The sequence below is a fragment of the Phyllostomus hastatus genome, unplaced genomic scaffold, assembly GCF_019186645.2.
Source record: "Phyllostomus hastatus isolate PE091 unplaced genomic scaffold, TTU_PhHast_1.1 phas_scaffold_60, whole genome shotgun sequence".
NCBI classification, from domain to species: Eukaryota; Metazoa; Chordata; class Mammalia; order Chiroptera; family Phyllostomidae; genus Phyllostomus; species Phyllostomus hastatus.
Genome location: NW_025334038.1, coordinates 11,620,344 through 11,635,919, shown reverse-complemented (window position 1 = coordinate 11,635,919; position 15,576 = coordinate 11,620,344). Strand labels below are relative to the sequence as shown.

Genomic DNA, 15,576 nt, shown 5'->3' with positions numbered 1-15,576 from the left:
GCAATCTTGAAGTCAGAACTAATATTGGATAGAGGACACCTTGTACCCGACTCTAGAAGAGGTAGAAGGGACATTGCTTGTTCTGTGTCCTGAGTTGTCTCTTCTCCCAACTTTGAGGAATGTTTATGGAAAGGATTTGACTAAGGATTAGAGGATAGTTTTCAAGCACTGAGTATAGATATTCAAAATGGCCAATCATATGTAGGTTCAATTTCAAAGTTTATAAATATTAGAGTAAAAGTTTTTATGAGAAAAGCAAACAAGATAATTTCTCTAGTTAAGACCTCTTCTTCATAAGAATAGGAATCACTGACTTGGTCATTTGACTGTGACTATGAATAATTATATTACTATAGCCCATGATATGTTGAAACAATATGATTTCCTTTAATGGATTACTTGTGATTCAAATGCAAAATCAAGTTATTGCTTAGAAAATATCAGCTGTGAAGTGAATGTTATCAAATTCATATGCTTTTCCATCCTCCAGACTCAGGTTACTGGGAGCACATTGAATGGTAGGAAGGAACAACTTCAGGTTGAGGAAGGTGATAAGCAAAAATGGGATTTCCTGCAGTTTGCTAAAGCTTGGACGCCAAATGAAAATTCTGAAGAGCTGAGGAAGGATATTTTGTTCACTCATGTAAGAAGATTATATAACTTACTCTTTTCTATCTTTTTAAGATCCTGAAACTATAACTTTATTTTATATTACTTTAAATTGCAGTCTTCAATTATTCATGCTGAAAAACCTCTTAGAACCAAAAGATAGCACTGATGGAAGGAGGCTGCAGCAGTGGCTTGTATCTTGCACCAGTCACATATCAGTGCCTCACTGTTAGCTCCTTGGGAAAACAAGCTAAATAGAATCCAACCTCAGAAGAAAACATAGAAGGCTATCTTTATGATCCTGAGGATAGGTAAAGATATATTAAATTTGCCATAAAATGTAACATAAATAAATTAGAGACCAAGTAAAGAGATTTGCATTGCAATGTCTAAAGTATATAAAGAATTTATACAATTCAGTTAATAAAACACAATTGGTATAGAATGTGAGTATCAGAGGATATCTGAATAGCCAATAAACATGAAAAGCAGCTCTTCCTCAACTATAGTAATGGTTTTTCTAATTCCATCATTGCTTCTATATTTTTTAGCTGACATTTTTTTATAAAGAGGACTTTATTTCTCATTTTAAAAAATCACTAAGCTTAGGAATTCTATTAGTTATTTCATGTGTTATAATCCTTCACTTTAAAAAAAATCTGACTAGTGAAAGCTCCTTTTTTAGAAAAAATAACTTTCTATAATTCTCTGAGTGCTTTTTGCTTTCTGAGAAACAATATATTCCAGATTCACCATGTATTTGCTCGGCCCCAGATCAGGAAGTGGACATTTCTTTAAGGAGCCCTGATTGCCTTTACTGGCAAATAGTATTTAGAAATTAGGGTTTTTTGCTGCTCTGAGATGTCATTGCTCCTGGCATATTTGCAGTGTACAGAGCTATTTATATACAAATACATAGTTTTGTGTGGATAGGTAAACATGTATGTATGCGTATATATGTCTGTATATATGTATGCATTATTAAGTCGTAAGTTCATACAAATGCCTTCTGTTCAAATCTAGCACCACCTAGTTCTTCTTCACTTTCTCCATGTATCTAACACAAATATAAACATTTATATTTATCTGTCCAACAGTGAGAACTCTGGTTCCTGATATCATCAACGTATTTACTCATTTGCTCTATTCTTTCATACATGTAAATACTTTTTAAATTACTACGCTAATACCACTACCAACAGCTAAGTAAAATTCAAGATATCTTAGAAGTTTTAATTAGGTTCTACTAAAAATATATAGGCATAGCATTCTGTCTAAATGTTATTTGAATTGGGGTTTTTTTCTATGTGGGATACTTGTACAAGTATGTTTGTTGAATCACTTTTGTAATGCAAAAAATTGAAAGCAACCAACATGCCCATCAATAGGAAAATAGCTATATATACTGTCGTAAGGTACTATTTGGAAGTTAACATGAATGGTAGATTTATATGTATGACTAGATTTTGAAAACAATGTTATTTGTAAAATGCATAGCATGCATGTGCACACAAACACATGCACTTAAATAATATGTATGTATTTATGAACACATACATATGTAATAAAATATATAAACATAGACTGGAAGAATACATACCAAATATATAATATTGGTTGCTTCTGAGAGGAGGAGAATGGGTCTAGGGAAGAGTAAAAATGTCACAGCAACTTCATCAGAAATATTTTATTTATAAGAAGGATTAGAAGTAAATACTACAATGTTAGTATTTATAGATTGTGAATGGCGGGTATATGGATGTTTGTTATATTCTCTGTACAGTAATGAGTGCTATTTGGAGGCCATATATAGACTGGATAAGAAATAAAATATTAGAGAAGCCTAGAGTCATTCAAACTATCTGCTTTTTCCTAGCTGTTTTGGGGCAATATGGTATGAGTTATAGGGTGTTCAGTTTCAATTTTTGAAAGAATTGATCAGGAATTGTAGGAATAAAATTAAAGTCTATACTTGTTTTTTCAAAATATACAATTAAAAATTAGTATAAAGTTTAATACCATAAAAACATAATACAGGGTCCAGCACAAAGGACACCCCTTTTTATTACAAAATCATAAGTATGTAATTCTGTAACATAACAATATTATACTCAAGCACACCATATAACATTTTAGGTGACATGTTCAAATTGCTGTCCATCTCGTGTAAGACATTCATGTACCCTATCAACCACACTCAAGAAGGTGTTACTTCTGCCAGACCCTGTATTTTTATGTGTAATCTTCCTAAGTTTTTTATGTATCTCCTTTGCAGGGCCAGTACTTTTTTCCTAGGGTACTAGAATGCTCTTTAGTCAAGTATTGCTAAAAAAAAAAAAAAAAAAGAAGAAGGACTGTTTCTCAGAATTTTTTTAGGCTAAAAACTCCTTTTGGTAGTAGTTATTACCTTATACTTTGATTAATTAAAAACCAGGTATTCTAGGTATTTAAAATATATATAACTCAAACTATAAAAATATAACCATTATTTATAGTTGTTTTTTCTCTAAAATTCCCTAACAAACTACATTTAAAAGTTCATTTCTAAGACAACTATTAAGAATTTGAAACCTGAAATACATCTTCCCACATTTATACATGTTTATTATTTATATCTTTATATAAAGAAAAAGTATATATCTCTGTATAAAATTAAAGATATCCCCCAGTCACCCTGACCAAATCTTACTTTCCTGAGTTAGGTGTTCACCTTAACAGTTTACTGTTACTTTTCACAGAATTTCCAATGCATGGTTTTATACAGACATGGGTTTTTTTTTTGTTTTTTTTTAATTTTATTTATTTATTTTTAGAGAGGGAAGGGAGAGAGAGAGAGAGAGAGAGAGAGAGAGAGAGAGAGAGAGAGAGAGAGAGAGAAACATCAATGTGTGGTTGCTGGGGGTTATGGCCTGCAACCCAGGCATATACCCTGGCTGGGAATTGAACCTGGGACACTTTGGTTCCCAGCCCGCGCTCAATCCACTGAGCTACGCCAGCCAGGGCCAGACATGGTTTTATAGAGCATTCTCTCCACTTATCCTAAGTTTTGCTTCCACTGTTTCAGTTACCCATGAGTCAAGAGTGGTCCAAAAACATTAAATGAAAAATTCCCAAAGTAAACAGTTGATAAGTGTTAAATTGTGCCACCATTCTGAGTAGCATGATGAAATCTCACTCCATCCAGCTCCATTCCACCCATGATGTGAATCGTCCCTTTGTAGCATCTCTACATTGTATATGTGCCACATGCACCCTGCCCATTAGTCACTTAGCTGACTGACTGTCCCAGTATCTAAGTGCTTGTATTCAGGTTATCCTTATTTTACTTAATAATATCCCCAAAGTACAAGAGCAGTGATGCTGACAATTTAGATATGCCAAAGAGGCATCAAAAGGTGCTTCCAATCTGGGGTGTCCAACCTTTTGGCATCTCAGCCACACTTGAAAAAGAAGAGTTTTCTTGGGCCACACATTAAAGATAAAAACACTAATGAAAACTGATGAGCAAATAAAAGGTCTGTGCATGATTTTCGTGATATCTGCCACCACAGATAAGCAAAAAAGTCCTCACATAATAATCCTAATTATGCAGTGGCCCTTTCCGATAATCTTTTAAATCATCAAACAGGTCCCAAGTTTGTGATCACTAATATAGAAAATGTACATATCTAAGTAATAAAACTAAGTAATGTTTTAAGTAAATTTATAATTTTATAAATTTTGTTGGGCCACATTCATAGACAGGCTGGGCCACATGCAGCCCATAGGCCACAGATTGGACACCCTTGTGGGGTGAAAGGCTATATATAGAAAAAACGTAGTGCATGTAGAGTTTGGTACTATCCTTGGTTTTAGGCATCCCCTGGGGATCTTGGAATGTATTCTCTGTGGATAAGGAGGGGTGACTATAAATCGGAATCTTGTAATATAGAGACTATTTATTTTGCGTTGGATTTGGTTTTTGGCCAGCATGTGAAAGGTGCTTTGAGTGGGAGTGACTTTAGATGGGAATGTCATATACCACTTTCTTTTTATGTCTTCCAGCTTCATGCATTTTAAGAAATATTCAATTTGTTGAAAGATCCTAAAAAATTTAGTCTGCTGAGAAACATATTTTTCTTCTGAATGTTGCCAAAATCAGCATTTTCCATGGGAATTTTTCTAGTTACACTGATTTCTTTCTGGTCCTTGCTAAAATCCTTTACATTTTTTCCTACATTTACCACTTTAGGCTATTTATAATTTAATTAAACTTTGCCAAATTAATCAAATTTGCCAATTGTCAATTAAAAAAACAACTAAAAAGTTTATAGCAGTTCTAATTAAATGGCTTTTAACAGCTTGTGACTATTTCTGTAGTATCAGCATTCTAAATAATGTTCATTTATCTCTGCACCAGTGCCCTGCTGCTGCAGCTGGAGGCTAGAGCTAGGGCAAAGAAGAAGGACCTTCCACTGGTGGAAGAACAGACTGTCTGTCAGTCAGTGCATGATTCAGGTCAGGCCATCAGCCTTAGAGAAGGGGAGACTGAGAGGAGAGAAGACCAAGGAGCAGAGAGTGACCCTGAAAGGCAAAGAGAGGATGAACTGGAGGCAGGAAATCATTCAGGAGACTCAAGTACCCTGCATCCCTGGCTCCCCATAACCTTAATCCTGCCAACTCGTCACATTCAAAATACTGTGAAGTGTATACATGATTTTTAGGAAACCAATAAATTTGGTCATTTGGCAAATTGGTCTTCAGTGAATTGACCTAGGGCTTGATGTTACTATGATAATGGGTCCTGGTAAAAGGGAGACCTGTGGTTAGGAAGAAGAGGAGGAGGAATATGAGAGAAGATTTTTGTGGATAAAATTTTTCTGCCCTGGCTGGTGTTGCTCAATTGGTTGGAGAATCATCCTGTACACCAGAAGGTAGTGGGTTCAATTCCTGGTCAGGGCACACATCTAAGTTACGAGTTTGTTCCTTGGTTGGGGCGCTTATAGAGGACAACTGATCGATGTTTCCCTCTCACATCAATGTTTCTCTCACTCTCTCTACCTCCCTCTCTAAAAAATCAATCATTGGGTGAGAATTGAAAAAAATTTCTATTGGTTTTGGTACTTCCTGCCTTCTTTCTCCCCTGGTGTTCACTGCCCCTCAGAATGGTATTACCTTTATCTCTCTCCTCACTTAACTAGAATCCTATTTCTGTCACATAACTCAGCTATTAGGATAAAAATACTATGTAGAACCAGGGCTGGTATTCTACCAGTATATACCAGGGTAAGTGTACTGATTATTAAAATATTAAATATTTTGTGACAGTTGATAAAAAACAACTTCTTCAATTCCCTCATTTCACTCCCTCACCTCACCACTAGGGTCTTATGGATCTCCCTATGATCCACCACAGCGTGGGGCCTCTAGGACTCTGCTTCAAGCCAATACTGATTAATGTCCCTACTATAGCTGTTGTTAAGTATTTGAATAATCACCTGCATGGAATTAATCCACACAAATGTATGGGTCACAATTCTTTACCCATCCTAGATAGATTTACATGGTTTAAAGAAATTATTTATTGGCTCTGCTGGGTGGCCCAGTAGTTTACAGCATCATCCCAATATGCCAAAGTTGCAGGTTCAATCTCTGGTCAGGGCACATGCAAGAAGCAACCGAAGAATGCATAAATAAGTAGAACAACAAGTTTGTGTTTCTCTCCCTTACTGTGTGTGTGTCTCTCTCAAGTCAATAAATTTTTTAAAAGAAATTATTTATTAGCCCAAGTGAAACTCAAATTGGCCTGACTGGTGTCGCTCAGTGAATTGAGCAACAGCCTGTAAACCAAAGGGTCACCAGTTCAATTCCTGTCAGGACACATGCCTGAGTTGCAGGCCAGGTCTCCTGTAGCAGGGCACACAAGAGGCAACCATACATTGATGTTTCTCTCCCTCTCTTTCTCCCTCCCTTCTCTCTCTAAAAATAAATATTTTTTTAAAAAAGACTTCAACTCAAATTGAAGTCCAACCCAAATGAAAAGTACACATCCCACCCCCATGAGCAAAGATACCTTTGCACAGCCCAGTTGACTGTCTCTTAAGTCACTCCTGCCTGGGGGTCCATCACCAGGGTCACTGCCTCAGATGTGATCTATTTTCTCAAGCTTCTTTACTTCTTCTACATCTGGATGTACATGACTTATAAGTACTCTTGGTTTTGAAGTGTTTTAATTTTCCTACATCTGCTTCCACTGAATGATAAAGTAGGTCATCTCCAGATGGAAGGAGAGAAATAGGGATTATATGAGTCTATATTGCCATTTCCAAGTAATGAAAGGCTGTTTCTGAATAGAACAGACTGAGTGGAGTATTCAAGAGCCTCCTTCTCTCTCTGATTTGCATTTTTGCTGCCATTCCCTGAAGGATATTTCTGCCTTTAGCTGTGACTTTGGGAAACTTGGGTCCTTCCCTTAACCTCCTTGGGGATTTCCCCATTGTCTTTTGGCCCTAAATAGGTAATCAGCAGCGTCATTTTTTCAGCTATTTAGTCCCTAGATCACTAGATGGCTTCCCAGTTCCTTTTCAAGTATATAATTCATATTTTAAATATACACACACACATATGTAATTGTTATCTATATAAACATTAAGATTATATGAAATGCAAATCAAAACCAGTGAGATACTACTTCACACCCAGTAGAATGATTAAAATTAAAAAAACAGATAACAAGTGTTGGCAAAGATATACAGAAATTTAACATTCATCCATTGCTTGTAGGAATGTAAAATGGTACAGCCATTTTGAAAAACAGCCTAGCATTTCCTTAAAATATTTATTTACAATGACATAAAAACATTCCACAAAAATAACTCATACTTGAATATTACAGCAGCATGATTCATAATAACTAAAAAGTTAAAACATTTCAAATATCTATCAATAGATGAATTGATAAATAAAATGTTATATATGCAGGTGATAGAATATTATTCAGCCATAAAAGTGAATGAAGCGTTGATACATGCTACAATATAGATGAACCCCTGAAAACATTATGCTAAATGAAAGAAGCCAGACACAAAAGGCCACATATTGTCTGGTCCCATTTAAATGAATGGGCCAGATAGGCACATCCATAGAGACATAAAGTAGATTAGTAGTGGCCAAGGACTTGGAGGAAAGGAGAGAAGGGGAATGACTACGTATTTGGTATGGGGTTTCTTTTTGAACGTGAAGAAAATGTTTTCTAATTAAATAGTGGTGATAGTTGTATAACTCTGAATACACTAAAAAGTCATTGAATAGAACTTTAAAAGACTGAATTTTATAAATAGACTACTATCTCAATAAAGCTGTTATTTATAAAAGACTATATGCCAGATGCAAAGATAAGGAAAACTGCTAACTTTCCTTTGGGGTTTCCTCTAATTCAGAGAGAGTATTATAAGCAAGTCATTTCAATATACTATGATAATGTGAAAATAGAGATATGTAGACTCCAGGAACATGGTCCAGAATAAATAACTACCTAGGGCATGTGGGAAATTTTCCTTTGGAAATGGATTCTGAAGGGTGAGTTCAAAGAGAGTGGGTTCTAGTTCTGGCAGAGGGCACACCAAAAGCACAGTGACGTAAACAGGTGTTGGTTACTCTGGGAATGGGAATTCCATGTGAAAGTGTAAGCACAGGGAACATGAGCAGCAAGTCAAGGAGAAGAAGCCCTAAACTTTGCATTCAGGTGGAGAGGAGCCCACACATGCCACGTCAAGAAATTGGACTTTTTCCTGGAAACAGTGTAGTGTTATCAGAGGCTTTTAAGATGAGTGTCTTGAGTGTCAGATTTCCATTTTCAAAAGATAATCTTAATGGCAGTGTAGGAAATAAATTGGAAAAAAAAAAACAAGTTCTTGGAGGCCGTGGTCTTTGGGGAACTGATTATTTTTCTGCCCTCCCTCCCATTCAGTTTCAGCCTGTGGTGAAGGCATTTTCTGTCTTCCTGCTCTCTCTCAGGGCTTTCTCCCTGGCCCCTGGAAGAGGAGTTGTTAATCTGATTTTTTCAGAGCCTGAGAACTTGGTTGGGCTACAGTTCAAGGTTAATGGGTTGCTGTCCTCCACAGAGGCATGCCTCTGCTGCACTTGGGTCTCTACTGTAAGCAGAGCAAAAGCACCTGTCCTGTCAGGCCCCATTGTTTTCTATACTGCTGGATTTGGGGTGAATAGTGGGAAGTCTCATTGTGGCCTTCAGCTGGTTTCTTTAATACACCTTTTACTAAAATTTTACTGTGGTGCTACCAGTCACTAATAAAGCCAGTTCCTTTTCACTAGTAAGGTTGTTACTATATAGAGGTCTCCTTTGTTACGGATTCCCTAATGGGGTTTTGGGTACTAAACATCCTGAACTCCTAACAATGGTAGTGGAAATCAAGTGGAAAAGAAAAATTTAAGACATTTCAGACATAGACTCAACATAGTGAGACTTGTATGGAACCCAAACCAATAGCATTATGTTCAGTAAGAGTAGGGGGTTTGAAACAGGTGTTTAAGGGAGATGGCCTAACCAGTAGGTAAGGGGAGGGCAAACTGGAGTGATCAGAAGTGATCCAGTTTAGTCTACAACTGGAGGAGCCATAGCAGAGGACTCCACAATTAATTTGGTAAGCAGCTGAGAGATTGTGACGGTAGGAGAGGATCTGGCTTACAGACAGAGTGAAGAGTCATTTGGGCCCTTTAGTTTGAGAAGTCTCTGAAGCACTCAGCTGACGTCCAAGAGGCCTTTAGAGATCAGGCCTAGAGCTAAAGGGAGAGAGAGACTGTGACACTTAGGCTCTGAAGAGCTTACCCCTGAGTCCCATTCTAGCCATCTGTGCATTGCATTATATAATATTTTTCTTTAAATCTAACTGCTTGTTGGAAATGAGCCATTCCCAAAGACATTTGCCTGCACTGATCTTGATGTCATCTTTAAAAATAAGTAATGACATTTGCATTTTTACCATTTGTTTTTTTAATCAGAGTTTTATTTTGTTTTGTTTTCTCTATGCCTACAGAGAAACACTTGTTGTGCCTAAGAGTGAATCAGTCAAAATTTTATTTAACTACATGGAAATGAACATTCTGCAATATCTGAAAAATTCCATCATTTTTTTAGGAGATTTAAGGTTTTTTTTTTAATTTGATGATTAAAACCCTACTTTTGTGACTCTATATCCTCTGACTTATTTACAAATGGTAGTGAAGGCTTCTTAGTTCCAGTCCAGACCAGCAAAATGTCCCAATCCCCCATGTGTAGCATAGCGATTTTTGTTCATTCTTTTAGGAACAGAAGACAAAGGACATGAAGACAGTAATAGATTTTACCAGAGATGCCATTTGATCAAAGACTATTAAACCCTGCATCAGTGTTTCTGTCAGGAGTGTGTGCTAAAGCCGGAGTAGCTCCAAGTTTTGAAGTGTTTTATTGTTTTTTTATGAGTTTTACCAGATTTTCTTTTCTTCTCCTTCCATTCTAATAACTGACTTTTAATCCTGTCGTCATGGCCAGGGGATTTGACTGTAAGGAGCTGTGGGTTTACCATGCTTAAAAACAGAGCAATTATATTAGGTCCCTGAACCTTTCAGATAAAAACACGCATTTTGCCACCTTAAGTATTTTGCAATTTTTATTTCCAGCACTTCTCACCAAAAGCAATATTTTTTCCTTTGTTTTTCAAAAACAATATTAAATAAAAGACAGGAACACAATAACTGAGTATCAGCAGTTTAACTGAAGAGAGGAATATGTCCTTCCATTTTCCACATTGCCTGTGACATAGGCATGTTGACTTAACTGTATTTTCCCCAAAGCCTTTTGATAAAAATTACTGAAGCTCAGATTGCTCCTCCTATTTAGAAACACCTACATGTAAGTTTCATGTATCACATTACATGATTACACATTACACATTACTTATGTATCACATTAAAGGGGTCACTTAATATAGTTATTACTTTACAGGAACAGTCATGATGAGTTAGGACATTTGTCAATATTTTGTTACTATAATGTTTCTTCTAAAGGCATGTCCCAAATGGAATCTGTAGGAGGAGCTGGTGGCGATATGTCCCTGTCTCAAATCATCAAGGACAGTGTGTTTTGTTTTAGGCTGACCTACCTGACATTATACCTTTGAGTCCTGGCCAGCATGGTAATGTCTCCTAGAATTCCCTAGCCATTACAATCCACACACTTTCTTCTACTCAACCTCATTCAGTTTCCCTTTTTGACTGTATGTCATTTGCTCTCTCATGAGAAGCTGTTCAGAGCCCAGTTATAGTGACACACAAATGCGCTAGGCAAGCATGCTTCAATCCTGCAGAGAAGTTATTGTGTTCTGGTATTATTCAGTTTTTTTTTAATTATTTGAGATCGGCTAGAGAGATCCTCATTAAGTATTTAAGAGAATTCATGCATTTGTTTCCCTGTGGGGGAGCTTTGCCTGCAGAGCCCCCTGTCCACCGCAGATGAGAATAAGTCTACCAAGACATGAGCTGCTTGGGGAGGAAAGGTGGCCAATCTCTCAAAGGAGAAAGAGCCTTTTCCTCAATGGGCTTTTATTAGGTTCATTTTGCACAGGAATACAGGTAAAGCTCATTAATCATTGTCAGGCAGTAAGGATCAAACAATAAATAACATACCAAGAACTCTGAGGGCTTATTCTGAGTTAGCTAAAGGGCTATAAAACTTTGGGAGACAAACTCATTTCCTGCTGAGACCCTTATCATTTAATTGAGAGCATTCTTAGCAAAGCAGGTTTCACAGGAGTTTATGTATTCTTTCTTAGGCCTGATCACCTGGGGAACCTGCCCTTTCCAGTATGGGGCTGCACCATCCTCTGTCATTGTTTCAGGTTTAAATCAGGTACGGGAAGTAAGGCAGCCAAGAGATTAGGGGTCTTTTTGCAGACAGAATGAGGACTCAGGCTATGTCAAAGCCGAGGGACGAGGGTCCATCACCCCCTTTTGCTATAGTCCCCCAAGTCCTTCCCTGGGGCCTCCCCATGATTGTGCCTGTCTTAGATCGCTCCCCCCTTGGGGAATCTTACCCATCATTGGCTAACCGATCAAGCATTGGGGGCCAGTTATGGATGAAGTAAAAGGAGCAGAAGTGGCACTCCTGCCAGGGAGATAAGCTTTGTCTCCTTAATGGCTTATGGTCTGAAGGTCGCTCATTCAGCCTTAGCCATGGGGGCAGTTACAGCTTCTGCAACCAGGCAGGGTGTCTCCCAACATTTTCCCGTGAAACAAATTAGTGCACCACCCATGTGTACATTCACATATAAGCCCTCAGTCTTTCTGTACCTCTAGAAGATTAAGGAAAGAAATGGAGTTACTTGAACCGTGTGTGCATGTTCAGATATTTTATTCTAATCAAGTGGTTTTTAACCTTTGTTGGGTCCTGAATCCCTTTGAGACTGTGGAGGGAGTAAAGAACTGCTCTCCAAAAATGCACATACAATGCAGACAACATTTTGTAGACAATTCCAGGGTTTCTTGGGCTCACTGAAGGCCGTCCGAGAGAGGCCCATAAATCTCAAGATAAGAACTTGTATTCAGTAAACCTGTGACTCTTCTCTGCTCCCACCCAACATGTATAGTTATTGTTAGGATGTGTTGAAGAGATTTTCTCACCCATTTTTCTGTCATAGCTGCTAAGTGTCAAAGAAAACTTAGCCAGCTTCTTGCCTAATTGCTCAGAGGCTACAATCAGAAAACATAACTGATGATGTGGATCAGGTTTCTAATTGAGTATCTCAGAAGAAGTTTTTATTCCTGTTACTCCTCACAGCTTCTGGCATCCTGGTGGCCAGAGCCCTGACTTGTAACATTCACTACCTTTAACCATATTCGTCATTGTCCAAATTAGCCATCATAGCATTAGCTAAAGTCATTGCTACTGATTAATCTTACCCTCTCTTCTAAAATTATATTCTAAGTGTATCCTTTGGTTCCTGAAATAATGTAAAATGATTCCCTTGCCACCTGCCCACTTTTTTTCTGTATTTTGCATGCTAAAATCTCTATTTATTATTACCCAAACAACCATACTTTCAAAATAGTACCTATACTGATTACTTCAGAGCACTGAAACTAAACCTGTGTAGTGGCAGAGGTGTGTATCAATTTCTGACTACTGACCCTCACCACTAACCTTTACTTCCAACCTGCCTCTGGCACAGAATTTCTAAAATGCTAACTTTCAAAATTAGTGATTGCTTAAGTAAAAGAAGTTCTTTTATAAATAGCCTAATTAAAGAGATCAGTTGTAAAATCTGATATTTTAAGGCCCTGAGAATTTTTTAAAAATATTTTAGTTTTTTGTTTTACATTATTGGGGGTAGGGTTGTTTTTTACATATAAATCTGAAACAATTTTGTTTTCTATGTCGGTGGGGAGGTAGAGAAATTAAAATGTTCTTAAAGAAGAAAATTATTTAAAATGTAGAATGAAACAAAAGATTCTGTTTTTATTTAAATACTATTTAGTGTGACCATGGCCTGTTGTATATATTTTTTATTTTATATTTTTCATATTTATTTATTCAACTGTTTTATTTGCTCCTCTTTACAAAATGTCTTTAAAATTATATCTAGGAAGAGAACTCATTGAGGGAGTGGCTTAAGACAGTAGTAAATTGAAAACAAGCATACTAAGTGAAAGACTCCTTAATTAATGGTGAAATCCTGGCCCTTCTTCTGATCGGCTCCCAGGTCACTGGTAGCCAGCATTGTATCCTCTAGGCAGGAGATTGGAAGACTCCTTTCTGGAGAAAGTCACTAGACTAAGAAAAAACTATGGAGACTGACAGGGATACCCAGTTACTGATGACCCGTCAGGGAAGTTTCCCACGTGGACCTTCCACTAGTATTGTATCATGGAAGAAAGCCTGTCACACGAAACAAAGAAACCAAAACAAGCAGGTAAGCCAAGAAAGATAGAAAAGAAACAGAGACAAGGTAAATGAGCTGAAGAAAATTTTTAAAAACACCATGACTACCATTAACATTCACAGAGAAGTAAAAGAAAGTATTGTACCCATGAAACAAGAACAAGGAAAAATTCTTAGAAAGTGAACCTATATATCGGAAAATAATAACTCAACAAGGATGGAAAAGGAGATAAGGAGGAAATTGAACAGAAAATATAACAAATAAAGATGGGAAAATGTGAGAACAAGTGAAGAAAATCAAATGATCAGTTCACAAGCTTTTTGCCCAATAGGAATTATAAAAAGAGAAGACAGAAAATAGAGGAAGAAGAAAATAATAGAAAATTTCTCAGAACTGAAGTACATGAGTTTTTCTGTTGAAAGTGCCCACTGAGCACCTACTATAATGAATGGAAAAACCAAAATACACACACTCTAAAGCCACAACTGTCCTGATTTTTCTACCTTTTTTACTGTTCCTTTTCTGTTTTCTTCTCAGTATCTATTCCTCATTCCAACCTTAATGCTGTCCCTCTGCTTTCTGCTCTTGACTTTCACCTTTTCTTACTTCTTCCTGCACCATGTATTGTGACATGCAGTCCTATAACTTTAATCACCTCTACATGTCAGTGGCCCCCAGATGGGTAAACCCAGTTGGCTCTTTCTCTTGAACTCCACACCTGTTTCCTGAAACTTCCCCTTCCCTGCCCCCTCACATTCCAGTACCCACCAGTCCTCAAACATGTCAAAAAGTGAATTTATTTCCTTATCTCTTCTCTTCGTGCCTCCTAATGAGCCCATTTCTCTTTCTGTATTCCCTACTATAGTAACTGAAAATATCATCCTCCAGTGTTACAAATTATGAATTTAGGTGTCAGGGGATCACTCTGGGCCTTCCAGCCTCCTCACCCCACATTTAATCAGTATGTCCTCTCAACAATTCTTGGTGGTAAGCCTTCTGTGTCCTGAGTTCCCGGGCAGCCCTTCTGTTCCTTCATTCTGATACAGAAAGGTCATTGGACATTTGAGGAGGAAATCTGTAGCATAAAAAAAGGTGAACAAATATAAACCAAAACAAAAATTTATCCTAAGGATAGCTTCAAAACCTTAAAGTAGTAGCTTCAGATTTGAGATGATATTGCAAATATAAATAAATCAGAGTACTATGATAAATGAACAGGGAGCAAGAAGGAACTTGTAGAAATTAAAGGTATGACTGACAAAATATAGTAATTCTATAGAAAGGTTGAAAGATAAAATAGAGGAAAATTCCAAGAGTTTAGAAGGTAAAAATACCAAAGAAGGAAAATATGAGAATAAAAAACATAAATGTCTGAGTCCTACATTTTGCTAACAGGAATTCCAGGAAAAGAAAATAGGAAGAGGAAGAAATCATTAACGAACAGCAGAAGTGTCCAAGAGCTGAAGATAATACTCTTCAAAATTAAGGGGCCGAGCAGAAGGGATATAGATATAGATGATACAGATATGGGTGTATGGTATAGATACGGTGAAATTTTAGAACCCCAGGGATAAAAAGAAGGCCCTGCAAACCTCTAAAGCAAAGAAAAAGCTTCAATCTATGAAGGAACATCCTTATCCTCATTGAATGTTGAAAAGAGAGCAGTGTCCTTAAATATTTAAGAAGTGTATGCCCAGTGGAGCTACTACTAAGGATAAAGGCAAAATCGGCTCAATTCCAAACATGCAAAGACTCAGAAAGTTGGCCTCCATTTTAAAGTCATCATTGTTTAGCTAGAAATAGCTGATAGAACCTGTTCATGTTTGCTGAATATTTGCTAATATTTTCAGATTCCTGCAAGCCCTCTTTGCAGTCCTATTATATAGAATAGAACATTTTCTTTACATTTTTGTTTTTTAAACCCTAAAGTCTATTAAATCTGCTAATTTCTCTGCTTTTCTTAGAATATCACTTGTTCATTGTTTTAAAAATCCTGTCTCATCATTATTTCATTCTTTATATTTTTATCTAAATTCTGTAACTTGTGCAACTAACT

At 37.0% G+C, this 15,576-nt stretch overlaps 1 protein-coding gene across 1 annotated transcript in view; it reads left to right on the top strand.

Moving 5' to 3' along the window:
* The window catches only part of ZRANB3 (zinc finger RANBP2-type containing 3), a 226,103-nt gene that overhangs the window by 178,968 nt on the left and 31,559 nt on the right, over window positions 1–15,576 (top strand). Inside the window, exon 12 of the mRNA XM_045826044.1 lies at window positions 491–643. Coding sequence (XP_045682000.1) covers window positions 491–643 — 153 coding nt within the window. The remainder of the gene's footprint in view (window positions 1–490; window positions 644–15,576) is intronic.